We start from the raw sequence: 26,084 nt of genomic DNA, 5'->3' as shown, positions 1-26,084 counted from the left end.
GGCGCGGCTGCTGGGCCTGCGCCCCGGGGCCTGCAGGCCGACACCCGCAGCGGGACACCGGGGCGCGAAGGTCTGAAGGCGCCCTCCAGACGCGGCCCTGATGACTGAGCTCCAGCAAGATGTGGAAGACACAAAGCCTGCGAAAGTGCTCGGGAAGAGGGAGAGCAAAGCTGGCTCAGCCCAGTGAGTATTCCCAGCTGGGACCCATCCAGGGTGGTGGGTGGAGAGCGCGCAGCCCAAACCTCTCTGCCCGGAGACGCGTTTCGGGTGGAAGTCGTCTCCTGGAACTTTTACAGGGACAATCTCGTGGCTTGAACTCTTTCTGTGACCCCCGATCTCTCGCTCTCTCTCCTCTCCCCCCCCCCCCCGCCCTTAAATTCTATAGTAGAGGCACAGTAGCATTTCAGGAATGCATTGGAGCTTGCAGTCCTGTGGGGATGGCAGTTATTTGATCCGAAAGCATGATTGGTGTTTGATCATTCCCAAGGGAGGTCTGGGAAAACTATTCAAATTCTCGAGTCGAGTCCAGAACGGCGCTAACATTTATTTCAGTAGTTCTACTTCTTAACGACATCTGGGGAGATTCAGTTGGCTCTAGATGTTAGGAGTCGTGTGGTGACTAGCTTCACAAATGAGTATTTGGTTATTTGATTCAGAGCTTGTGGGTGCCTTTCCCCCATCCTCTTCACTGTATCTCAAGAGAGGAGAAAAATAATGGAAAACCTGAAAGATGCTTTACCTTTCCCCTCAAAGACTGCCTGTCTTTGGTCAGTTACTTAACACAACCTTGTTCAACGCTTATTTTGGAGAGAGGGTGTAGGGATGAGATGAGGGAGCACAATGAATATATAAGAAAACAAAACACTTCAAATATTGGGCTGTGACTATCTTTTAAAAATATTTGTGTGCTGGCCAGGCTCTGGCTCAGCCTGTAATCCCAGCGCTTTGGGAGGCCGAGGTGAGTGGATTGCCTGAGCCCGCGGGTTCGAGACCCGCCTGGACAACTTCTCTACAATAAATCAAAAATTAGCTGGGCGTGGTAGCGCACGCCTGTAGTTCCAGCTACTTGGAAGGCTGAGGCGGAAGGATCTCCAGAGCCAGCAGGTCGAGGCTGCAGTGGCCGTGACCGGCCACTGCACTCCAGTCTGAGTGACAGAGTGAGACTCCAACTAAAAAAAAAAAAACACACAAATAAATTTTTAAAAAATTGTGTGCTTCATAGGAGGATTAGCACTTTATTTGACCTACAAACTTTCCTGGTTTAAAAAACTGAAAACTCAAATATTTTCATCACAGAGATGAACTATTATGACATGTATTTATCCTCCTTTGTATTATTTTGAATTCTTTTTTAATATAGAAATAGGATTATTTAATGCCTGTCATTCCCAAACTTTCTATTTTAAAAAGGAAACAGTATTTGCTTATTTGCTTTATCACCATAATATATCACCATACCATTAAGCGACACTAAGATGAATGTCTAAAGAAGATATTAGGATAAATATTTAAAGAAGCCCAATTTTACTTTATGATGTCAAGTTGATTTATTGCTACCCACATGAGAAGATGATATAATTCTTTTAATAGTGAAGATTCAGTGTCCCTCATTATTTCAACATTGCCATTTTTTGAAAATGTTCCACCCGTGTTCCACATAAAGACTTGTGTGTAGAAAAGCATTCCTTCTGTGTGTCTGTTGACGCTTGGGCTGAAGTTTTAGAAGAATAGCTTTATTAGCTCCTTTAGCTTGTTGTTTCAAAGGTTTTGGTAATATTTTCTCCCAATGTCTCTGCTTTCCTTGGATACACTTTCCTTTGCCCTCCCAAGATTGTCAACTGAAGCAGATGTTCTTAATGATAGACAAAAAATGAATGAGGGGAAAATGCTGTAGCTAAAACCTTCCAAAAATGTTTTGACTTTCTCACCCCAAAATAAAATCCTAACTTTATAATAATAATTAATATATAAGAAGTCGAACACCTATTTTCTTTACACTTAATCATTCTTTAATATGCCTTATTTCTCTGTAGAAGAAATTGGATTGTCTTTTCACCATTCTAAAGGCATTGGATAAACTCCAACATCTTTAAAATTTAGTATTTAGTTCCAGTTATACAAAGCAGAATGATTCAAATCTACCCAACAGCTACCAAGTTTTGAAGTCTTTATGTTCCCAGCTGTTTGTTTTTGTTTTTGTTTTTGTTTTTGTTTTGAGTTGGAGTCTCACTCCTCGCCCAGACTGGAGTGCAGTGGCCGCTCCCGGCCACCGCAGCCCCGACCTGCTGGGCGCCGGCGATCCTTCCGCCTCAGCCTTCCAAGTAGCCGGAATTCCAGGCGCGCGCTACCACGCCCGCCTCATTTTTTGTTTTATTGTAGAGATGAGGTCTCGCTGCCCAGGCGGGTCTCGAACCCGCGGGCTCAGGCAATCCACTCACCTCTGCCTCCCTAAGGCGCGAGACAATTTTTTGATCGAAATGTCTACTGTAGCATTTAGACAAATTCTGTTAATTCAGAACTCTTTTTTTGTTGGGAAATTTTGTAGAAAATAAACCTAACCACATTGAAGCTCAAAGCCCCCATACAGCCCTTCACTTGGAATGAACAGTTTCGCAAATTCATTTCAGTTCAGCTAATAACGGAATACCTGTTCACCAATGGTGGGCAATACAAGAGTAAATGTAATTCGGGAGCTACCCTTCTAGAACTCCAAGAACAGTGTGGGAGAGACACAAATGTATATTAAGTAGAGTATCTTACTGTACTTAAGGGACATTGGCAGCCATTGCCACATTAAACTTTAACCACTGCCTGAACTTTAACCATTGTGTTATACTTTACTCCTGTTCCTGTGCTTTAAAATCTGTGATGGCCCTCCATGGCCTACTCTGAAAAACAGGCTTCTCTGATGAGATTTTAAGATTCTTAATGTTCTGGACAAACATAGACCATTGCAAACTCACCTACTAATGCTAGTCATCATACCACTGACAGACAAGATACTGGAAAAAGTTTAGCCTATAACTGAATCTTCTCTACAATGAAGATGTAACCTATTTAGCAGTCTTTGGTAAAATTGGCTTTTCTGTTTGTTGTTCTTACAAGGTGGTATTACTGCAGTCACTCTGATTCAGTCTAAAATTTTAGAGATTCTTCTGAGCTCTTAAACTTTTGCTTTTGTATCAGAATAAGAGTACTTTAAAAGGGAAGGAGGGAGATATTTTATCACAATGATATGCTGATGTGATAATACATATTGAAATCATTTTAGGTTGGCAAATGTTTATGCTTATAATCTCAGTCTAACTCTGTGTTTTGAAGTTCATAACTTAGATTATCAAAGCTCAAAGTCTTGGTGAAGTGCAGATGTCCCAACAGACATTTCTTCTAAGAGGATTAGAAATGACTCATGCTTCCCATTTCCCTGCATCTGTAACACACTCACTGGGCCTCATCACCTAGAACCTAGCTTCCTAGATAATAATAGCATTTACTGAAAATGCTTACTGTGTAACAGGGAGCCGGCTCAACCGTTTACATGCATTTGCATACAGAATGAGGTAGGTACTATTGTGTTTTTGGTTTTTGAGTTTTATGACTTTTATTTCTACATATATTTGACATTGAGGTACCATTGTTGTCTCCATATTACAGATAAGAACACTGAAGCTCTGTAATATGTAATATGGAGACACACCTCACTATTCTTTATTCCTATTCCTATTCCTCTGCTTTAAAATCTGTGATGGCCCTCCATGGCCTACTGTACAAAACAGGCTTCTCTAATGAGATTTTAAGATCCTTAATGATTTGACACACATGACCATTGCAACCTCACTTCCTAATACTAGTCAGCATACATATCTTTGTAGTCAGTCACTAGCAGACCTATACTTAAAGGGGTAATATGCAGCACTCCCATGTTTATTGTAGCATTATTCACAATAGCCAGGATATAGACAACCTAAGTCTCCACCAACGGATTAGTGGATAAAGAAAATGTGGTATATATGCACAATGAAATACTATTCAACCTTAAAAAAGGAGATACTTTCATTTGTGACATGGGTGAACCTAGAGGACATTATGTTAAGTAAAATAAGCCAGGCACAGGAGGACAGATTCTGCGTGATCTCACTTATATGTGGAATCTAAAAAAGTTGAACTCAGCAGCAAAGAGTAGAAAGGTGGTTGCCAGTGCCTAGAGGGTAGAAAAGGGGAGAATGAAGGGAATGGGGAGTTTTTGATCAAAGGATACAAACTTTCAGATAGAAGAATTAAGTTTTGAGGTTTATTGCACAGTAGGGCGACTAGTCAACAATAATATATTGTATATTTCAAAATAGCTAAGAGAGTAACTTTCAAATGTCTCACCACAAAAAAAGGTAGGTAATGTAAATTAACTTGATTTAATCATGCCACATTGAATGCATGTACCAAAACGTCACCTTGTCTCATAAGCATTTATGATTTGTGAATTAAAATATTAATTTTAAAAGAATTTAAATATATATTTTTTGTAAAACTCAAAGAGATGATATGCAGAAGGAATCTCTTGTGCAAAATGTAGGACTGAATGAGTCCCCTTCTGTCTTCCCTCCTCACCTCTATTCTTTTCTCAAGCAGTTCCCTCTCTCCTTTCTCTTAATATAACTCTAGAAATCAACTAAAATTTTTTGTCATTTAAAGCCTTTCCTGGGCCAGCCTCCATGGCTCACTCCTGTAATCCCAGCACTTTGGGAGACCAAGGCAGGAGGATTGCTTGAGCCCAGGAGTTCGAGATCAGCCAGGACAACTTAGTGAGACCTTGTCTCTACAAAATATCTAAAAAAAGAATTAACCAGATGTAATGGTGCACGAATGTGGTGGTGCACGCCTGTAGTTCCAGCCACTCAGGAGACTGAGGCAGAAGGATTGCCTGAGCCAAGGAGGTCAAGGGTACAGTGAACCATGATCATGCCACTGTACTCCATCCAGCCTAGGCAACAGAGTGAACCCTGACTCAAAAAAAAAAATTAAAATTAAAAATATAAATAAAGGCTTCCCTTATCACTGGCCTTACTCATCTCTTCTTTATCAGTGTTCACCTCTTATTTATGTGGTTAGCCTCACAGAATTTAGATTCTGTTGTTATGACTATTAATTAGCAATTAATGTTTATTGACAGTTTAGTTTTTACAAAGTACTGGTGTAAGTTGTTAACATACATTAATTCACACACTAGTCCAGTGTATATTAGTTATCTTTCTCCTAAATAGATGGCACACTCTGATTATATTTTTCTTTATTGAATTTCTCGGAGGGCTCAACAAATAATCACTTTCAATAACCCTCTGTTGGTGAGCTGGAGATACTGATACCCAGATATCCTAATTAAGATATATGCTTATAGCATTAACTGAGATTCAGCTTGACTGTCAGAGCAAATTATACTTTTTAAAATTTTCTTAATCACATTTTCTATCAGTAGCAGTTAGAATTTTTAGGAACATTTACTTGCCCAAGAGCTATAGCTAATTTATTCATCTTTGTGCTAGAAGGTGAAGCTGGTGATTAGCTCATCAGCAAAATGCATATTTGATTAAAAAAATACAACGTACCCCTTTTCTGACCAAGAATAAGTAGTCTAGCCATACATTTCCTTTTGAGATTCCAGTTTTCTCCACTTTTATTACCTTTTTCATTCTGAATTTTACGTTCCTAATACATAGACAGTTGTAGCATAGCATAACTTTTTTTGAAACACATTTTATGAAACTCACTTTTTTTCCTTAAAGTTACTTCTGGATCTGATTTAATAATGTCTAGGTTACTTTTTATAAATTTCAACAAATATCCAAAACTTACACTGATGTGTTGTGAGAAAAAAAAAAAAATCTTGATTCATTACATGTAGTATACATTCATAATGCACTTTGAATTTTTAACATTTGAACTCTTACAACTTGGGGCATAAGAATTCTAAAAATTTGTTCAACTGTGTATGTATGTTAGGATGGATATGAACAACATAACCATTTACCTTAAGAGGAAGCTCTCTGGTATGATCCATAAATGCTCATTATTTTAGGTACACATATTTACTTTAAATAGTCAATTCAAGTAAAAACTATTTTTCTCTTTTATGTGATGATACAAGTAAAAATAAATTAATTACCTGCTGTAGAAACATGTATCATCTAAGCTCAGCAATTTTTGTGCATAGTACGTTGGAAGTACATGACAAACAGTAAGATTGGAGCTGGGAACTAGACTTGATTTAGAAGCAAGAAAAATAAAGGCAAATAATTGTTGAATCTAGCTGAATTTCTTAATGCTTGCTTAACTCCAAACTTTGAAGTTTCCCATTTGGCAAGAGAATATTATCTCTCTGTATAAATTTTTTTTTTTTAATTTCCAGGTCTTTAAATCTGACAGACCCAGTTCACTTTTTCAGTATAGTCTTAGGGGTGGGAAAGACTTATGTATAATATATTAGAAAATATAAAATTTATATTAAAGTAAAGCAATCAATGGAGGAGTGTGAGAAAATGGAGAAAAATAAGTGGTGTGTTCTGATTTGAAAGGTTTGGAAAAGAACTGTAGTGAACCAAATCAGCTCTATGGCTGGAGGTTAATATCACAGAAAATTACTGATTTATCTAGGGAGTACGTAAAGTGGTTAAGAATACAGGCTTGGCTGGGCTCGATGTCTCAGCCTGTAATCCCAGCACTTTGGGAGTCCAAGGCGAGTGGATTGCCTGAGCCTACAGGTTCGAGACCAGCCAGTCAACTTGGCGAGACCTGTCTCTACAACAAATCAAAAATTAGCCAGGTGTGGTGGCGTGAGCCTATATTTCCTGCTACTTGGAAGGCTGAGGCGAAAGGATCACTCACTGGAGCCCAGCAGGTCGTCGCTGGGGTGGCCGTGAGTGTGCCCCTGCACTCCAACCTGGGCAACAGAATGAGACTCCAACTCAAAAAGCAAAAAAAAAAAAAGAATGCAGGCTCTAGGAAACTAGTATTTGAATTCCGGCTTTCCTAACTCCTAGAGGTATGATCCTGGAAGGTTACTGAGCATACTGAGCACTGCTGAGTCTCTGTTTCATCATCTGTAATGGGAAATACTTAAGTCAGCTGTCTGATGGAGGCTTGCTTTGAAGTTTAAATGGCAAATTGTAAGAAATGCACTTTGCCTGGTACCTGCATGTTGTTGTTTGCACTCCATAAGCTGTAGCTGTGTAGTCCTCATTCACTGCTGAGGTTTGGGTGTGCTGTAGAGTGGGGGTAGGAGAATGACATAAAATGTAATTGAACAGTCAAAAATCAAAGGATAAGCCCAGTAACATGCCCCAATGTTCTTTTAAGTGACTTTGAGAACTCTCGTGACAACGCCTGAGCATTTCCATGAGTCTGACGTAGCATGTTGATTTTTACTTTAGACTAAAAGGATCTCATGACATAACTATTTTGTGACCTCCCAGTGATTTGAATATTACTTACTGATTTGGTGTTAGCACCTCTGTTGTCCAATACTTTTATCCATGATCCGTTGATTTCCACAACCTGTTTCGTGGCACGGAGCTTTTCTTTCATGAATCTGCAGCTTTAAACTGGAGAGATTTTTCCATTTGCTAATCTCCAACAAAAGGGTCCTTAACTCCTTTCTCTCTTCCTCTCTTCCCTCTCCCCTCCTCCCTCCCCCATCTTTAAGATTCAGATGGTACACATGCATGTTTGTTACATGAGCATATTGTGTAGTGGTGGGGATTGGGTCTCAGGTCACCTTTCTAATTGTTTAAGTGCTCAGCTTTAGCACTTCACACATTTTCAAAATGGAATAAAACAAAGGTCCTGATGTAAGTATGATTATTTACCTTATACAAATGTAAGTATGATTATTTACCTTTAGAAAAAAAGTAGAACCAACTTAAACTACATTCCTTACGTTGCCTGAGGTGGACTCATATATGCTGTCATTGGTCACTCCATATGTGTCAAATTTCCATATTTATAAAGAGACATGATGTCCCAAGATGTATATTATTTTAACAGTTTTATTGAGGTTTATTTTACGTATCGTAAAATTTACCCATTTCCAGTGTATAATTCCCTGGCTTTTAGTAACTTTATCAAGTGATGCACCATCTTCATAATCCAGTTTTAGGACATTTTCATCTCTCCAATGAAATCCCTCAGGCACATTTATACTTAATTCCTACTCTACTTCCAAGTCCAGCCCCAGGCAATCACTGTCTACTATCTGTCTCTATAAATCCACCTTTTCTGGTAAATGGAATGATGCAATATGTGGTCTCTTGTGTGAGTCTTCTTTTATTTCACATCATGTTTTGAGGTTCACCCATGAAATAGCATATGCCAGTGGTTCATTTCTTCTTATGGCTGAATAATATTCTGTTGCATTTTGCCTATCTATTCAACTGTTGAATATTTAGGTTGTTTCCACTTTTTGGCTATTATGGATGAATAATGCGGCTGCGAATGTTTGCAAGCAAGTCTTTGTGTAAACATATGCTTTCATTGCTCTTGAGTATATACCTACCTAAAAGTGGAATTGCTGGGTCACATGGTAATTCTGTATTTAACTTTTTGAGGAACTGGCAAACTGGTTGCCAAACTAGTTACACCATTTTACATTTCTACCAGCAATGTTTGAGGATCCATGTTGTGAATTTAAGAAAAGGGACCTTCACGTAGCAAGGGAAACAAGATTGTAAGTGGCTAAAAGGCAGGTCACTGCTTTTCATTTTATAACAATAAATATCTGTTGACTGTCGACTAAGTGACATTCATACTTAAGATTTTGAAAACTCTCCAAACCACAACGTCAAAGACAACTAAGGTTCTGATACTTGGGTACTTTTTTTTAACAACCTCTTAAAATTTGCATATAATATTTATTAATGGGTTTTTTAAGTGATAGAATTAGGACATAATCTTCTTATCTGTGTTGACTTTTTAAAAGTAATCCATGTACAAGGTTAGAAAATTACAACAGTATAGATACATACAAAACAGAAAGGGAAGGCTTTCTTCCTGTCTCCCACCTTATAGTTCCTTGTCTCAAAGGCAACAGTTCCCAAAATTTTGGTCTTTTTTCTTTATGCTATTGTCATGTAAGGCCAGAATCAAGTTTTTTGCTGATATGTTTTTGTTTTCTTAGAATGTCCACCTTCCAATATACACATAAATTTGTTGGATTTGGCAACATGAAGCACCTTGCGAGGTTGTTGTGTAAGAATGAACACACAGTATCTGACTGCACACCATAGCAAAGCTCAATGAATGGCAAGCATTATTCTCATATACTGTTATTTCCAAGTTTCTTTGCAGAATAGTTTTCTACTCATAAAATGACTGCACAGTTCTAATAGTAATAAGTAAATCCATCAGAATGCAACTTTCTTGCGATGACCTTAGCAAGGAATTGATATCTGACTGAGCTGTCAGTTCATTTTCTTATTTCTTCTATTCCTTTCTTCTAGTCCGGATGATCCTACACAGGACCTTAATTAGGTAAGATAGCAATATCTTGACCACCCCCTGAGCAACTAAAGAGAGGTCACAATGGTGATGACACCTGTTTCAAAAAAGGAAACCAAGGTGGAGAAATGGAAACAGGAAGGTGGAGAAAATGATTAAAGAAATGGGGAGATAATAGAAAAATGTTGAAAAAAGAGAGGAAGAGATAATACTGTTATGTTGAAAAGAGAAAAAAAATGCTTATTTACCATTAATTTATACATTCTTCCTCTTCTGTCCTGAAAGGTCCTTCTCCTCTCTTACTATGAGTTAAAAACTAGGAAGAACCTCAAAAATACAGCATGCTAATTTTTGTGTCTTTTATAATCACTAAGAATTATTATCTGAAAATAGCTGGGCAGAGTGGCTCCTGCCTATAATCTCCGCACTTTGGGAGGCCGAGGCAAGAGCATTGCCTGAAACCAGCCTGAGCAACATAGTGAGATCTCATCTCTACAAAAAAATTTGCCAGTCGTGGTGATGCAGACCTGTAGTTCCAGCTACTTAGAAGACTGAGGCGAAAGGATCACCTGAGCCCAGCAGGTCGAGGCTGGAGTAGCCAGGATCAAGCCACTGCACTCCAGCCTGGGTGACAGAGTGAGATTCTGACTCAAAAAAAAAAAAAAAATTATTATCTGAAAATAGTTATTTTGTATTCCTACAAATTATTCTGAAACCCCTAGTATGTAGTACTATAAAAGGTGTATTGTGAATCGAATTGCTATATGTTGATAGTGACAAAAACAACTAATTTGCTATGACAACTGTTATCACCATATTGTTTTTATAATTTATTAGCAAATAACACTTCATCTGATCTATTTAATCCTTAAATATTGTGCAGAATGCTGTATGTAGTGTGGTCCGCCAAGAGCCCATATGAATTGTCAAGAATATATTTCTTTCTCTCCTGCTCACTTTTCCTTCCTTAATAACAAAGTTCCAAAGTAGATAAAGTTGGACTCATTTTGACATGAAGTTGACAGATTTTCTAGGTTTGTTCTTGATTTGACCAGAATCCTTTCTGAAAATTTTACAAAGAATCATAGCACCTTTTCTCAAATTCTAAAATCACAAATATCAGACCTTTCATTAAAACCTGTGAGATGAGAGAATAGTAAATGTCATATGAGCTAAAAGAAAGATAGTATTTGACAGTTGGTAATAACAACAGAGATTTGACTGTGCACTCAGCTAACATTTATTAAGATTTTGTGCATTTGGTACCATACTAAGTGTCATGGTGATCACAAGGATGAAAAAGATAAAGCCTTTACCCATAAGGAGAATGGAATAAAGAAAAGGAATATTTTCTTTTGAGATTTGATCTTCTTTTAAAAGAAGAGACTAGATAGCTCTAGAAATATATCAAAGCTTAGACAAGATGAGGTAACATTCTTGCTATGCATTCAGAGTGCTTTTACAGATAGACGTATAATGAGGTAGGTACTATTTTCATCACAGTTTACATATAGCAGAGACACATTGACTTGCCCAAGGTCATACATAACAGCTATTAAAGTATTGAAGCCAAAATTCAAAGGCATGCAGTCTATAATCCAAACCACCCTTCTAAAATCATTAATTATGCAACCACTCTAGATTTAGGAAGGGCAAAGAAGCAGAGGCAAAATACCTCCCATCAAAGTCTATGCATCCCTGAGTAGATCTCTTAACTTTCAAAGGTCTATTTTCTCAACTATAAAACTAGGGCTCATTTCCTTTCTACAGTTCTAACAGTGAAAGGATTTCTAATGCTCTGTAGAAGACAAGATTAGCTGTCAAGTAAGCACTGGTGCTTTCTCTGTATTGTCAAACACAGGTACCTCTAGAGACTTGTGTATTTACTCTTCTGTGTTTAAACCTGACGGTAGAGAAGTTAATGTTATCACTGTAGCATTACATTGTGATTTGAACAGCAGTCATGCATAGATTCCAATTTTTAAAAACTATAGTTGGATTCTTCTTTGCAGAAGTACACAGTGTTTTTACAAAGCAATGTGACTGGCTTATTTAAAAAGCATGTGAATGTTGTCTCTTTAAAAGTAGTTACCAAAGGAACCCAAGAACTTTTCCAACAATGCTGCCATTGCGTAAAATCCTTTTGAAATTCCTCTGGTAGAGTTAATTTCAAAGCCTGGAGCCAGTTCTTTGAATAGGCTGGCAAATCCTGTTCCTTTGAGAGTGAATTCAGGTTTTAGAAACAGCCTGAATTACTTGGAGCCAAATTTGGTGAATAAGATGGATAAGAATACTTTAAATACCTTTAAACCGCTCTGTGGATAAAATCATTTTTGCCCCAAAACAAGATGTGGCTATAAAATAACAAGACTGAGTTTCTGGCAATACTTACAAACCAATTTCTCTACTTCCAAATCTAGGTTTATAACTATGTCATTTCATTATAAGAACAGTAAAATTTTATGGTTACTATGATGTCCTAAAATTGTTCTTCAGCGTTTATATAATATACTCAGATGTTGGCATACCGTAAGCATTTAAAAATACTTCAGGAATGCATATGGTACGTCTTTTTCTTGAAGAGTATATCCTATATATTATGGAAAACATAATTTTTTTTGAAGTCAGAGTCTCACTCTGTCATCTAGGCTGGAGTTCAGTGGCGCAATCACAGCTCACCACAGCCTCAACTTCCTGGCCTCAAGCGATTCTTCCACCTCAGCCTCCCAAGTAGCTGGGACTACAGGCATGTGCCACCATGCCTGGCTAATTTTTTTTTTTTTTTTTAAGACAAGATCTCACTATATTGCTTAAGCTGGTCTAAAACTCCAAGGATTAAGCAATCCTCCTGCCTTGGCCTCCCAAAGTGCTGAGACTAAAACTGGTGTGAGCCCCTGTATTCGATGGAAAACATAATTTTTGGAAAAGTCCAGCTATCACAATCTTCTTGTCCTATCTTCTACTTCATTACACATTTTTAGGAATTTGCATGGAAATTACATTTTTTCAGATCCTCTCCCCATATTATGATTTTATACCAAATGGGCTTTTTTCACTGTATTGTAAGGCACTACTCTTGACTTTCCCACATGATATCAATTATCAGCATGAAGCTTTCCATTTTTGTCTAAGTTTCAGTTGATAGTTGACATCTGTTAACTGATTGGTCTACTTATCTGGTAAGTCCCTGAGCATATTTAAAGATAAGCATATTTTCCTACTCTTGACTTTTGGTCAGGTTGGATTCATTAGCACAGCAGTGTTAGACATTTTATCTGAGCTCTGATTTTAACACTGTATTATTCAGTAACTCTGATGTGATATGTCTCCACTCTTCTCTAATCCAAAGTAATTTAACATGACCAGGCTCAGTGGTTCACACCTGTAATCTCAGCACTTTGGGGGGCCAAGACGAGAGGATTGCTTGAGCCCAGGAGTTCGAGACCAACCTAACCGAGATAGTGAGACCCCCCATCTCTACAAAAAATCAACAACACCTGTTGTCCCAGCTACTTGGGAGGCTGTGGCGGAAGGGTTGCCTGAGCCCAGGAGGTCAAGGCTGCCGTGAGGCATGATTGTTGTGTTCATGCCACTGCACCCCAACCTGGGAGACAGAGTGAGATCCTGACTCAAAATAATAATAATAATAATAATAGTTCATCAGGTATTTCCTAGCATTTACTCTATGCTGGGTATGCAGAGCTTAATGAGGTATGTGTGTTGCCCTATCTGAGCCCCCGTCTGGGGAGAGGGGAGCAGGACACACATGTGACTAATAAGAATTCATAAAAGAATTCCATAAGAATTCCACAGTAGCTGTCAAATGCTGCAAGAACAGAGATGTAGGCGATTTTTCTTGGGGTGAGCGGAGAGGAGGTGATGTTTTAAGTGAGGCTGATGAAAAAGATAGAATGTGTCTTCAACTGAGGGGAGAAAAATCATTCCAGACAGAGGGGAGAATAAGGATAGGATTCTTGAAAGTTCAAATTTGTGTTTTTGACGAGCACTTAGGTGTCTCCTGTGGCTTGACTGGCTGGAGCTGGGAGGACTAGCAGGAAGAGCTGAAGGGGGAAGGACTCAGAGCCTCCCTTTCCCCATTTAGACTGCCCCTCTTGCTTTGCTCTCTTGGCTTCATTTCCATCTTTGGCTCTGCTACCGACTCTTTGAAACTTTAGGGAAGTTGTTCTCCTCTTTGGTCTTCAGTTTCCTCCTCTGTAAAGAGAGAGGGCTGAATGACCTGATTTGTTAGATCCTTTCCAACCTCAAGAGTCTTTGAAGAAACTGCCCTACTTCTCTGCGTGCTTCTGTAGCCTTTGTGTAAAGAATTCTATCAGACTGAACAAACTGAAGAAAGCTTTTAAAAATATGAATAGAATCCTTGCTTTCTTACTTGGTTTGGCCTTTTCATTTTTTTCTTGTATTTCTTTCCCAAGGTAAACATATCTGTTTAAGGCAGGACCGCCGCTGGAACATACCTAAACTATCCTCTTGCACAGTTATAGGTACCTATCTGCATTCACACAGCCCTACTTTGTGGACTGGTCATAGTAGAAATGCCTAATCAAATAACTTAATTTAAACCTATAACAGAAATGGCCAGATTCACTGTAAGCAGAGTTACAAACTCTCTGGCACACTTAAGGGCTGAAAATAGTCAATAGATTGCACTTGAAAACAGAATACAATCCTAGGTTTAAAAGCCCTTTTCCTTAGACATAAGATCAGGGAATACCTAAGGGATACTAGCTTCCTACTTCAACTTAGTAATTGTACTAGCATTTTAATGTACTTTACATTCATTTAAGTAATTGCAGTTACATCAATAATTGAATTAATGCACATTTTTGAGGGCCTACTATTTTTAGGTACTCTGCTGTGTTATAGGATATTAGGGTGTGTTAGGCATGGACCATACCCTTAAGAGCATTAGGTTTAGTATAATTTGAGCAATATCTTAATATAACATTAAAAGTAAATTTCAATCTATTATGATAAATAAGAATATTTAAGGCTGCCATGAGGCATTTTTTTAAAGACGTGGGGTACAATTCAGGATTAGGTATTCAAGTGGACATTGTACAGGAAAAGTTTTGGCCTTCCTTTGGTCCCCACTTTGCCTGGTTTGAGATCAGGCACTCTTATTGATGTTGTGTCCCCCACCCCACCCCACCCCAAGCAGTATCCTGCTACTGCCAATCCTTTTCTAATAGTATTATGGAAAATGTTCAGAGTCCACTTATGAGTGAGAACATGTGGTACTCAGTTCTTTGTTTCTGTGATAGATCACTGAGTATTTTAGACTCTAAATCCATCCAAGTTGCTGCAAAGTCTGTATGTTTGTCCTTCTTTGTGACTGCATAGTAGTCCATCGTGTATATGTACCACATTTTCTTATCCAGTCCAGTTTCGATGAGCAGCATAATTGATTCCCTGTTTTTGCTATTGTGAATAGTGCTGCAGTAAACATGCGTGTGCAGTCATCTTTTTTGTAGAATGATTTGAGTTCCTCCAGGTATATTCCCAGTAGGGGGATTGCTGGGTCATATGGAAGGTCATTTCTAATTCTTTTAGAAATTGCCATATTGTTTTCCATAGAGGTTGAACCAGCTTGCATTCTCACCAGCAGTGTAGAAGCGTTCCTTTTTCTCTGCATCCTCACCAGCATCTGTTGTTTGTCTGATTAATGGTGGCCATTCTTACTGGGGTTAGGTGGTATCTCAATGCGGTTTTGATGTGCATTTCTCTGATGATTAGTGAGACTGAGCACTTTTTCACGTGTCTTTTGGCTGCCCGTATCTCTTCTTTTGAGAAGTGTCTATTTTTGTCTTTTGCCCATTTTTTAATGGGGCTGTTTGTTTTTTTCCTTTCAACGTGTTTGAGTTCCTTGTGAATCCTGGATATTAGGCCTTTGTCAGATATATAGTTGGCAAAAATTTGTCCCATTCTGTGGGCTGTCTCCCCACTTTCTTGATGGTTTCTTTTGCTTTGCAGAAGCTTTTCAGTTGAATGAGGTCCTACTTGTCTATCTTATCTCTTATGGCATGGACATTTGGGGTTTTGATCAAGACTTGGTTGCCTATTTCAATTTCTGTAAGGGTGTCTCCTGTGTTTTCTTTCTTTCTTTCTTTCTTTCTTTCTTTCTTTCTTTCTTTCTTTCTTTCTTCCTTCCTTCCTTCCTTCCTTCCTTCCTTTCCTTTTCCTTTTCCTTTTCCTTTTTCTTTTTCTTTCTCTTTTTCTTTTTCTTTTTGAGTCAGAGTCTCACTTTGTTGCCCAGGCTGGAGAGCAGTGGCAAGCTCACAGCCAGCAGAGCCTCGACCTGCTGGGCTCAGGCACTCTTCTGCCTCAGCCTTCCATAGCTGGAACTACAGGTATGTGCTACCACACCTGGCTTATTTTTTTATTTATTATAGAGACAAAGTCTCACTAAGTTGCCCAGGCTGATCTTGAACCCCAGAGCTCAAGCAATCCTCTCACCTTGGCCTCCCAAAGTGCTGGGATTACAGGCTTGAGCCACTGCGTTCAGTCTGCATTTTCTAAGATTCTTATAGTTTGAGGTTGTACATTTAGGTCTTTGATCCATTTAGAGTTGGTTTTTGTGTATAGTGGTAGGTGGGGGTCCTATTTCAATCTTTTGCATGTAGTCAGCCAGTTTTCCCAACACCGTTTACTCAATAGGTTCTCCTCTTCCCGGTAGTTGTTGTTGGAGGCTTTTTTGAAGTCGAGTTCAATGAGAAATTGAGGCTTTTCCTTCTGGAATCTCTATTCTGTTCCATTGGTCCATATGCCTGTTCTTGTACCAATACCAGGCTGTTTTGATTATGGTAGCCTTTTAGTAAAGTTTAAAGTCTGGAAGTGTGATACCTCTTGCTTTGTTTCTTTTGCTAAAGATTGTTTTTACTATTCGTGGTCATTTATGTTTCCATATGAATTTCTGTATTGTCATTTCCAAGTCTGAGAAGAATGATGTTGATAATTTAATGAGTAGTACATTGAATTTGTAGATTGCCTTTGGTAGGATGACTATCTTAACAATGCTGATTCTTCCTATCCATGAGCATGGAATATTTTTCCATGTGTTTATGTCTTCTTGGATTTATTTGATCAGTGTTTTGTAGTTTTCATTGTAAAGGTCTTTCACTTTTCTGGTTAGGAAGACGCCAAGGTATTTAAATTTTGCGTGTGTGTGTGTGTGTGTGTGTGTGTGTGTGTGTGTGGCTTTTGTACAGACATTTTTAAGAGAACAGTAGGGAAGATACTAGATCAGCATGGGGACTGAGTGAAGTCCTCTTAGAGGAAATTATGCTATCTCAAAGAAGTTTTTGTTTGTTTATATATATATTTATATTTAATTTTTTTATTTTAAAGATATGGTGTACGACTCAGGGGTAGATGTACAAATGTTCATTATGCAGGTACCCTTGTTGATGAGGTATGCCCCACTGAAAGAAGTTTTGAAGTAGGAATAGAAGTAGTTTCCCTCCTCCTGAAAATACACACACACACACACACACACACATACACACACACATGCACACACACACACACACAGAAATTATTCTAACCAGAAAAAAATAGCCTAAACCAAGACACAGAGATATGGAACAACCTAGTGACTACAGTGAATTAATGTTACTAGAACATGAAATGTATAAAAATGAATGACAACATTTGTGGCAGGGGCAGTAGGTTGGAGGACCATTTTTATGCCATGAGAAGGAGCTATCCATAAAGCATAGGGATCCACTGAAGGTATTTACTGAGGGGTAGGATACAGTCAGGTTTAAGTTTTTTAGAGATAAATAACCCCACTGGCAGCGTTGAAGATAGATTTATTGGAGAACCAAGCAGGAAGCAGAGATTAGCTGGTTGTAAAACAATCGAGGTGAGATATTCTGGTAGAGGAAAGGGGGAGAATAAGTTTGAGAAATGTTGAGGAGATGTAAGTAAAATTGGAAGGACCAGGTAAAGGAATGGATTGATAGACAGAGGAAGTCAGGATGAATCTTTCTTCAGAAAGACTGTGTGGATTGTGATGCTATTATATTAAGCCATGGAGCATAGGAGGTAAAGGAGATTTGGAGTACTAGAAGATTAATTCCCTTTTATAAAAGTTATAGTTAGGATAAAGGTCAGTGGAAGATAGATTTAGAATTACTAGTCTATAGGTGATAGAATCATTAAAGTGGATGGAATTTTCCAGTGAAGAGAAGATTAGGAAGCCAAAGAGAGCCTGGGAACCATCCTATGTTGGGATGAGGGTCAAAAAAAGAAGAGAGCACAAAAATGATGAGTAATAAACAGCACAGTAGAGAACAAAACAAAACAAAAGCAACCGACAAAACCAAACAAAATAGAAGAATAGAATTATGAAATAACAGACAAGGAAAAGAGAATCCCAAAAGATAGTCACCAATGGCAAATAAAACCAAGAGCAGCCTTAATAGAACTACTAAATCACCCTTGACATTTAGTAATATAGAAATCATTGGTGAACTTTGTCAGAAAAATTTTAGTAGAGTGATGGGCATGGAGGCCAGACTATAATGGACGAAGTAAATGTGAAATAAGGAAGCAGATACAGCATATGTTAACTACGACTTCAAGAAGCTTGGTCGAGAATTGGAGAGAAAGAAAGGTAGCTAGAGGAGTGAGGTCAATGAAAGGTTTTGTTTTGTTTTTTGAAGAGAGAGCTTTGTGAGCCTATATATACCTAGGAGAAAAAGCCAGCAGAGAGAGGGAAGATGATGTGGCCCATCTGATAAGTCATAGAACAAGTCCAGAGATGTGAGAAAAAAGGTTTGAACATGAATAAGAGAGAGACCTTGCCTCTTGGAACTAGAGGAATGAATAGATGCAGTAAATGCAGATAGAAGTAATTGTAGGTCAGGGGAAGACATGTGGTTGCCTTCATCGGATGACTTCATATTTTTTTCTTAGTGAAGTCATGATTTGACCCCTTCACCTAGAAGGATGGGTTGTGTTTCATCAGGAGCTTAAGAAGCATTAATGTTTGGAATAGGAGCTGGGAGAATAGGAGAGTGGGATGTCCGAGGACTGTTTAGGGCCCAGTTGGCAGCAAAGGGACTGAGCCACAATAAGGACTGATTTTTTTTTTTTCCTCCTTCGATGTACTTAGAATCTAGATATTAGAACTTTAAAAGGCAGATTTGGGGTTTTCTGACTGAGTATGGGTATGGCAGAACTACTGGCATGATTGGAAATTGAGGGTGATCAATCACTTATATGGTCTGAGTTGCCTTGGGAAATAAGTAAAGTCCAGAAGGAGTTGATAGACTAGGAGAACATGGAAATATCAAGTCTGATGTCTCTCAGGCTGAAAGGCACAGGTCATGAGAATGACAAGGGATGAGAATTGGAAGGATAGGAGATTACAGGCAGACAAAGGAGATGTTAGAGTTGCCATATTGACAAAGAAGATCCTGTTTTGGAGCACTCTGAGCCATGATGCAAGCCAGGTGTTGATCATGAGGGATTTATGTGAAATGGCAATAAAGGTCGCTGGCATTAAAGCCAGTTTGTTGGATGCCATTCATATGGACATTGAAGAATCCAGGTGTCAAAGTCCTGAAGAAATGAGAAGTATGCCAGAGGATGAAGGCAACAGGAATCAAACACAGCTAGGTCAAGAGTAACTTGCAAGAGGCTGGACTTTCAGTATGTTGACTATAGGTAAAATTGACTACATTTTTTAAACTCAAGTGAATAAACACAAAAGCAATTAGAAATAAGAGTATTTAGTAAGTTACCTGATTGAGAGAACAAATTATAGAGATCAATTACCTTCACCAACAACAAGGTTTTTAAAAATTGGAGGAAGAGACATGCAGCCAAAAATATAAAATACCCAGAAATCTAATAGGACTTAAATTCTAAAGGAGACTTAGTTAAATTAAGTTTACTGTCTTCAAAAGGAAAAGATTTAGTGTGTCTTAAATTTATAAGTTCACTGTAACTTCAAATGAAAACTCAATGACTCACTCAAGAAATCATCACAGAATGATTCTAATATTCTTCTGAAAGAATGAAGTAGTCAGAAATGTCCAGATTAAATCTGAATGATAGAAAGGTAGACCCTTACATTATCTTGATGTAGCTACCGTAATGAAGGTTCAAAAGAAAATCCAAATATATCTGGAGGTATTTCCATAGAAAGATGGACCCTTAAGTTATCTTGTTGAGCTATCCTAATGAAGATTCAGAAGAAAATCCAAATATATCTGGAGGTATTTCCAAATCTATGGGGAAAAGATGAGATAACTAGTTAGCCATTTGGGAAAAATTAGCATTGGAAATTTATTCTACTCCATAATTAAAGTAAGTTCCTGACTGAGTAACTATTTAAACACAGACAAAGAAACCATAGAAATACTAGAAGAAAACAAGCACCACCATATATCTTGAAGTAGGAAAAGTCTTACTATGCATAGAATTAAGTTCAGAAATTATAAAGGAAAAGACTGATAGAACTGATCAAAATGTTTAAAATGTGTGTGATAATAAAATATGGCACCATAAAGGGACCATCATTACTGGATAAGATCAATGAACTACATATTAATACAATGGAATATTTTGTAGCATTTAAGAAAGGTGGCATTGATCTCTAGTCACTGGAGTAGAATAGTTTCAGGGATTTCTTTGCCTTTTTTTTTTTTTTTAAATTGCAAAAATCATGTATGACATGATTTTTTTTTTTTTTGAGTTGGAGTCTCACTCTTGTTGCCCAGGCTGGAGTGCAGTGGCATGCTCATGGCCACCACAGCCTCAACCTGCTGGACTTAGACAATCCTTCCACCTCAGCCTTCCAAGTAGCTGGAACTATGGATGTACAACACCACGGCCAGCTAGTTTTTGTGATTTATTGTAGAGACAAGGTCTCACCAAGTTGCCCAGGCTGGTCTCAAACCCCCTGGCTCAGGCAATCCTCTCACCTTGGCCTCCCAAAGTGCTGGGTTACAGGCTGAGCCACCACACCCAGCCTTATTTATTTATTTTTTAAAATTTTTTATTTTAAAGATGTGGGATACAATTCAGGGTTAAGTATACAAATGTTCATTATGCAGGTACCCTTGTTGATGAGGTATGCCCCTCCCTCCTCTGGCAGATTCCCACTACTGCCAATCCTGTCTCTCTCTCTCACTAACCCCCCCCACAACAGCTTCCCACTACTACCAATCTTTTTCTTACAGTATTATAATAATTGTTCAAGGTCTGCTTATGAGTGAGAACATTTGATACTCAGTTCTTTGTTTCTGTGTTAGAATATGATCTTATTTTTCAAAAATCCTATATTGATATTTCTGTTCATTGAAATAGTTCTGGAACGATGTTCACCAAAATGTTTTAAAATATTATATTCTCTAAATTGTGTTTTCTTATTTTTTTATACTGTTGGTATTGTTTGGATTTTCTAGAATGAGCATGTATTTTCATGTCGGAGAAAAAAATACTTTGTAAAAATATATCATTTTATCTACTTTTTTCCTTAAACTTAGATCCCCTGCTTTATAGAGGAGATGGATGCCTTTTAGACATTAAATACTATTAGCTGGGCTTACTTGAAATGTAACAGCATGAAGACAACTTTCTTATGTTGCAATCATTAACCCTGAAATTAGGTTTGAAGTTCATACTGTGAAATTAGGTATGCAGATGGCACGTGGACTGTGATTTGCTCAGAATTGCAGACTCAGCACCCATGGGTGCCAAGGAGGAAATCGGGTTGTTTGGGACCCCTCCTCCTCTACCACATTACTCTATTACTGATTCATTGATTATCTTCCTGTCTTTTACAACCAAAAACTGTATGCTGGTCCTCAAAGGACAATCAGTGGGCATCTCCAAGTCTTTCTCCTCTTCTTCCCATGCTGCTTCTGTTTATTCAGGCCCTTTGATCTTGCCACATGAGGGAGAACCATAAATAATAATGAAGGCACACAGCAACATTTCACGATTACCATTCTAACGGATGGATAGTCCTTATATAACACTTTTTTGGTAAAACAGATAACACAGTTTTAATTCTAATGAGAAGAGCACCCCCTGTGAGGGTTTTCTTAGGAATATATGAACCAGCTTGTTAGAGGCTTTTAATAATTAGATATGCTTCTGACTTTCAGGCATTTCAATGCTAAACAGAAGAAAGAATCCTCCTGATAACTATGGTAACCTTAGATGGTCACAGGATTATATTTGCTCAAATCTCTGTTCCCTAGCATTGAAAATTTTCAAATCAAATTAGAACACTTATTTTTCTGTCTAAAACAACCTTTTAGACCTTGTTTTAGTGTATTTCTGTCTTTATGTAAAACATCTATGACTTTTACTAATGTCTCACAACATCCCAAGAAAGAAGGAATTTTTATTCCTAATGTGTCTATGAAGATATGTCAATAAGAAGGTTAACTATTTCACTGAAAACCAGGTAAAACTAAAGCAAAAACAGAGATAGGATTTGAGTTTAGCACATTAGCCCACTAACTCCTAATCTTATTTACCATCTTCTTCACCTGAATATTTACATCAGTTATAATTTTGAAACAAACTCATTCGAAACTCTACTTCAAATGCATTTTTCAAGGCACATTCACATTTATTATAAAACTTCTAGATGTTTCTATGAGCATCTGCTTTAAATCCTTTCCTAAACATTTACTTGAAATCTGCTCTAGTTTAAGGTATCCTGTATAACTGGTGTCTCAAAATCAAATGTGGTCCCTATTCCTTCTCTTCTTTAAAGAATGTTTTAAAAAATTAACATCTTTGATGCTAAGTAGCTCATTGTAGAAATATTGACAACTACAAATCATAGCAAAACATTTTTTAAAAAGGCAACAGTAATTGTATCTCCCACAGGAAACACAAACATGGCCCATATTTTGATTTTGGCTTATGCATCTAACCAAAATCTAAAATTAGCACTAGCTAATTAAAAACTTCTTTTCTGAAAGTAACATTACAGATTGACTGTTAATGGGGAGTATTTTTTCAATAGTTCTGGTTTGTGCTGATAAATTTACTTCTGTCTCCCAGCCCCTCTTATAAGACTACCAGATGAAAGAATCAAAAGGCATTGATCCACTTCCCACTTGACCCAATCATCTTGACTTGGTTGACACTCAGCTCAGAAGTTCCAAGGTTTGGGTAGATATAAGACTTAACTCTTAAAAAGGTCTGAAGTAGGACTAAGAAGTACATTTTTGTAAGCCCCACTCCCCCAGACCCAGGCGGTTCTGACACAGATGTTTCTTAGGCCACATGAGAACTACTAGTCAGTGGAGTTCACAGACTGATTTTTCAGAAACCGAATGGCTCAGGCACATATGAAATGACCCTTAATGGAGGAGAGAAAAGTTCTTCAGCCTTATGTATATTCTCAGTCCTGGTCTTGGTACGTGTTGTTTCAGTCTGTGTATTTCTATGTGGAGCCAGGGTCCTATTAATTAGCTAAAAGAAAACAGGGCCCCTGCGGGCAAAACCTTGAGGTCTCACAGTCCTCACACATCCTCTTTCATACCTCCCTTCCCATGAGTCTTCAAAGACACCTTTTACTAAGTCACCTACTGTCCTCCCAGTGGAGATGTTGACATAAATGATAACTTTCCTGCACAATACCTTTTCTACCTCCCCTCTGTGAAACCGACTTTCTTGAAGCTGTGATGGAAAGACTCCATTAGTGACTTCATGCATTTATGTTGTTATAATCCTAACAGAAAACTGTGGGCTGTAAAAGACGCAGATGCCTTCCAACACTCTGCCACCACCAATCCTGGCCTACATTTTCCAAAGATTATTCCAGAGAAATATAGGTGGAGTATATTGGGTGCGGAGGGCCAGGGCAGGGGAGTATGCAAGGGTAGTGGGAAGGGAATTTATGGACACTACAGAGAGGAGCCTTCCTCATTATCTCCCACTGTATACTGAGCAACCCATGCTATGCAGATGTCTGCCTTAAAAACAAACTGGCCCTGCGGCCTAGAAAAGACATTTCTTCAGTGACCTTTCTAAGGTAACCTGCCTGTTTGGTGTCTGAAGCCATTCAAGGAGAAGTTGGAAATTGTTGTTATTATGTAACAGCTATTTTTCATGAACAAAAATCATCAGGTTTGGTCTAAGAATTGGCAATAACTTCTTTTTCTTTCTTTCTTTCTTTCTTTCTTTTTTTTTTTTTTTTTTTGAATTGGAGCCTCACTCTGTTGCCCAGGCTGGAGTGCAGTGGCACACTCACGGCCACCCCAGTGTCAACCTGCTGGGCTCAGGTGATCCTTCTGCCTCAGCCTTCTAAGTAGTCGGAACTACAGGTGCACACTACCACGCCCTGCTAATTTTTTTTAATTTATTGTAGAGACAAGGTCTCGCCAAGTTGCCCAGGCTGGTCTCAAACCCACGGGCTCAGGAAATTCACTCGCTTTGGCCTCCCAAAGTGCTAGGATTACAGACTGAGCCACCGAGCCTGGCCAAGAACCTCTTTCAAAATTAAGAGGGGAGGTACCCTTTGAGTACAAAATCTGAGAATGATTTTATTAAATGATTGATAAAATCTGAGACTCTAATACATTTGAGAGAGCTGTTCTTGGCAACTAGAACTCTATATTTTGTTTCAAAACTTACATACTGCTCATTTATTTGATGGGAACATAATTGTTACATTTCTGTGTTCAGGAAGTCTGACCTAACTTTGCAAATTCTCCAAGACAAAGGAGCATGTTCTGTTTGAAAACCCAGACAGTCTTGAGGTCCAGTACAGCCCAAGATTGACACATAGTTTTGATGGGCCAGAGGAAGTGGGCATTCAGATGATCACATCACCACCTCTGTCTGCTACAGCTCAGGTTTCTCTCACAACTGTCCCTCGAGTATGTGGTAAGAGATATTGAAAGGAGCAGCTGAGATGTGAGCGTAGATAGGATACAGGTGTGACTCCACCGTCCCACCTAGAATCTGGTAGCTCATCTACTTTGATACATTCTGTTCACAACTGTCACTTGCTTCAAGGCCCCTATAATTGGTACTTTCTCTTCCTTTATCTTCCAGAAAGCCCAGTCTGACCCTAGTGTTGAGATTAGGGAATGTCATTTCTGTTTTTTCCTCTCTTCTGAATAAACCAGAGCAGATAGGGCCCCAAGAACAAAGGGACTCTGGTACCTGGTAATGTTAACGTGGGAAGCTCCTATTGCTGTACTAGCGATGAGTCATGTGGACTAGCTGCAGGGAGCATGAACTCCTCTGAGTCCCATGCTGGGTACTCAAATATCCAACAATGAGCCTAGGGATGCCTTAGTCTACTCTAATGCTAAATGTTACTCCATAGTGCTAATACTTTCCTTGAAGAACAGCTACATTTCACTCACTTTTTAAATCAATTACCATTTTTAATGTTTTTGGGGGTAGATGTGCGTGTTTCTTTTTTAAAGAATCCTTTAAAGAATCCTAGAGCTACATACTGCAGAGTTACAGATGAAAAAATAATGTTGTCTGGGATTTGCCTCAAAATAAATAGGAGGTGGGAGAAGTGGGTGGGGATATAGATGAACAAGATTGGCCTATTTATGTTTTTATAACATTCTGTCTACTTTCACATATATTATTAAATAGTCCTAGTAAGTGGCTTAACATTTTAAAAATTATTTGTGAAAATAAGTGATTACCCTTAAGTATTCAGCTATGCTGTAAATGTAGTATTAATCCCAAAAAGTAGAGCAGTCTGAGTGTTTCTAATGAAATCCCACAGTAGCCATGACTGATTTTCAAACGTTTACTGTTCCTCTTACCAACAATGCCTGGCTTTATTGGTCAGAAAATGCATACACTTTCCCAAGTTCCTTTCCCCAAAGCTTTTAAAAATGAAAAAAAAAAAGCCTGTTTTTAAAATTAGAGTGAGATATGACAGAGCAGCTCTGTGCCACACAGCCTGTGGGTAGGAGGATCTGGTGTGGAGGCAAGGAAAGCTGGGCCCTTACTAAGACACTGAAATATGATAAGCATCCTGTATGAGGCTGCCACTCCCAGAAACTGGGCACTGGGCTACTCTTGAGAAGCCACAGATATGGCTTAGTCTTCTCCTGGAACCTTCTCCATTTCCAAGAAGGTATAAAGTGAAGAAAAGCAATCCTGTGTTCTTTTTGTCTTGGAATCTGCAATCTCCAAGCATTGCCCTTTAAACTCTAACAAAGTAAAACAAACGAAGGCATGATGGCCCCTCCCAGCAGTACTGATGAGATCATTTAACCTTACTACCTGGGCAGACTCCACTACCTTTGACCCAGTTTCGTGGGAAGAAGTGGTAAAACTTTCTTAATGGAAATGTTCCTTCTTTACCACAAACTTTACAGGATCCATTGTCTGATCTTTGGAGGTATCGGAAGAACTGGCTGTTGCCTCACCAAAACCATCCTCACTCTATTGGTCTAAAGTTACCAGAGCAGGATACAACCCCCAACAGAAAACTTTTCCGGCCTTTCCATGCTAGTCTTCCCAAGTCCAAGAATTCCAAGTGAATTGCACTCCTTCCTGTTGCTATTTATATTGTCTGTTGTAGCCAAAAAGGACTCTGGGCTGGAAATCAGAAAGCATTGGCCTTT

The 26,084-nt window shown here is 38.5% G+C and overlaps 1 protein-coding gene across 5 annotated transcripts in view; it reads left to right on the top strand.

The window, feature by feature from the left end:
* GRAMD2B (GRAM domain containing 2B) overlaps positions 1-26,084 on the top strand; it is a 126,451-nt gene that overhangs the window by 49,634 nt on the left and 50,733 nt on the right. For 4 of the 5 annotated variants that reach the window (XM_008072038.1, XM_008072036.1, XM_008072037.1 and 1 more), the window contains exon 1: positions 1-183. This exon is cut by the window's left edge and continues 48 nt beyond it. The exons of the other annotated variant lie outside the window; for it this stretch is intronic. In XM_008072038.1, the coding sequence (XP_008070229.1) occupies positions 101-183 (83 nt within the window). In that variant the 5' untranslated portion in view covers positions 1-100. The remainder of the gene's footprint in view (positions 184-26,084) is intronic. 5 annotated transcript variants of the gene reach the window in all.

Source organism: Carlito syrichta, unplaced genomic scaffold (assembly GCF_000164805.1).
Source record: "Carlito syrichta isolate Samal-C Ts95f unplaced genomic scaffold, Tarsius_syrichta-2.0.1 Scaffold314826, whole genome shotgun sequence".
NCBI classification, from domain to species: domain Eukaryota; kingdom Metazoa; phylum Chordata; class Mammalia; order Primates; family Tarsiidae; genus Carlito; species Carlito syrichta.
Note: the sequence above shows the minus strand (reverse complement) of the source record. Positions and strands in the feature narration are given on the sequence as shown.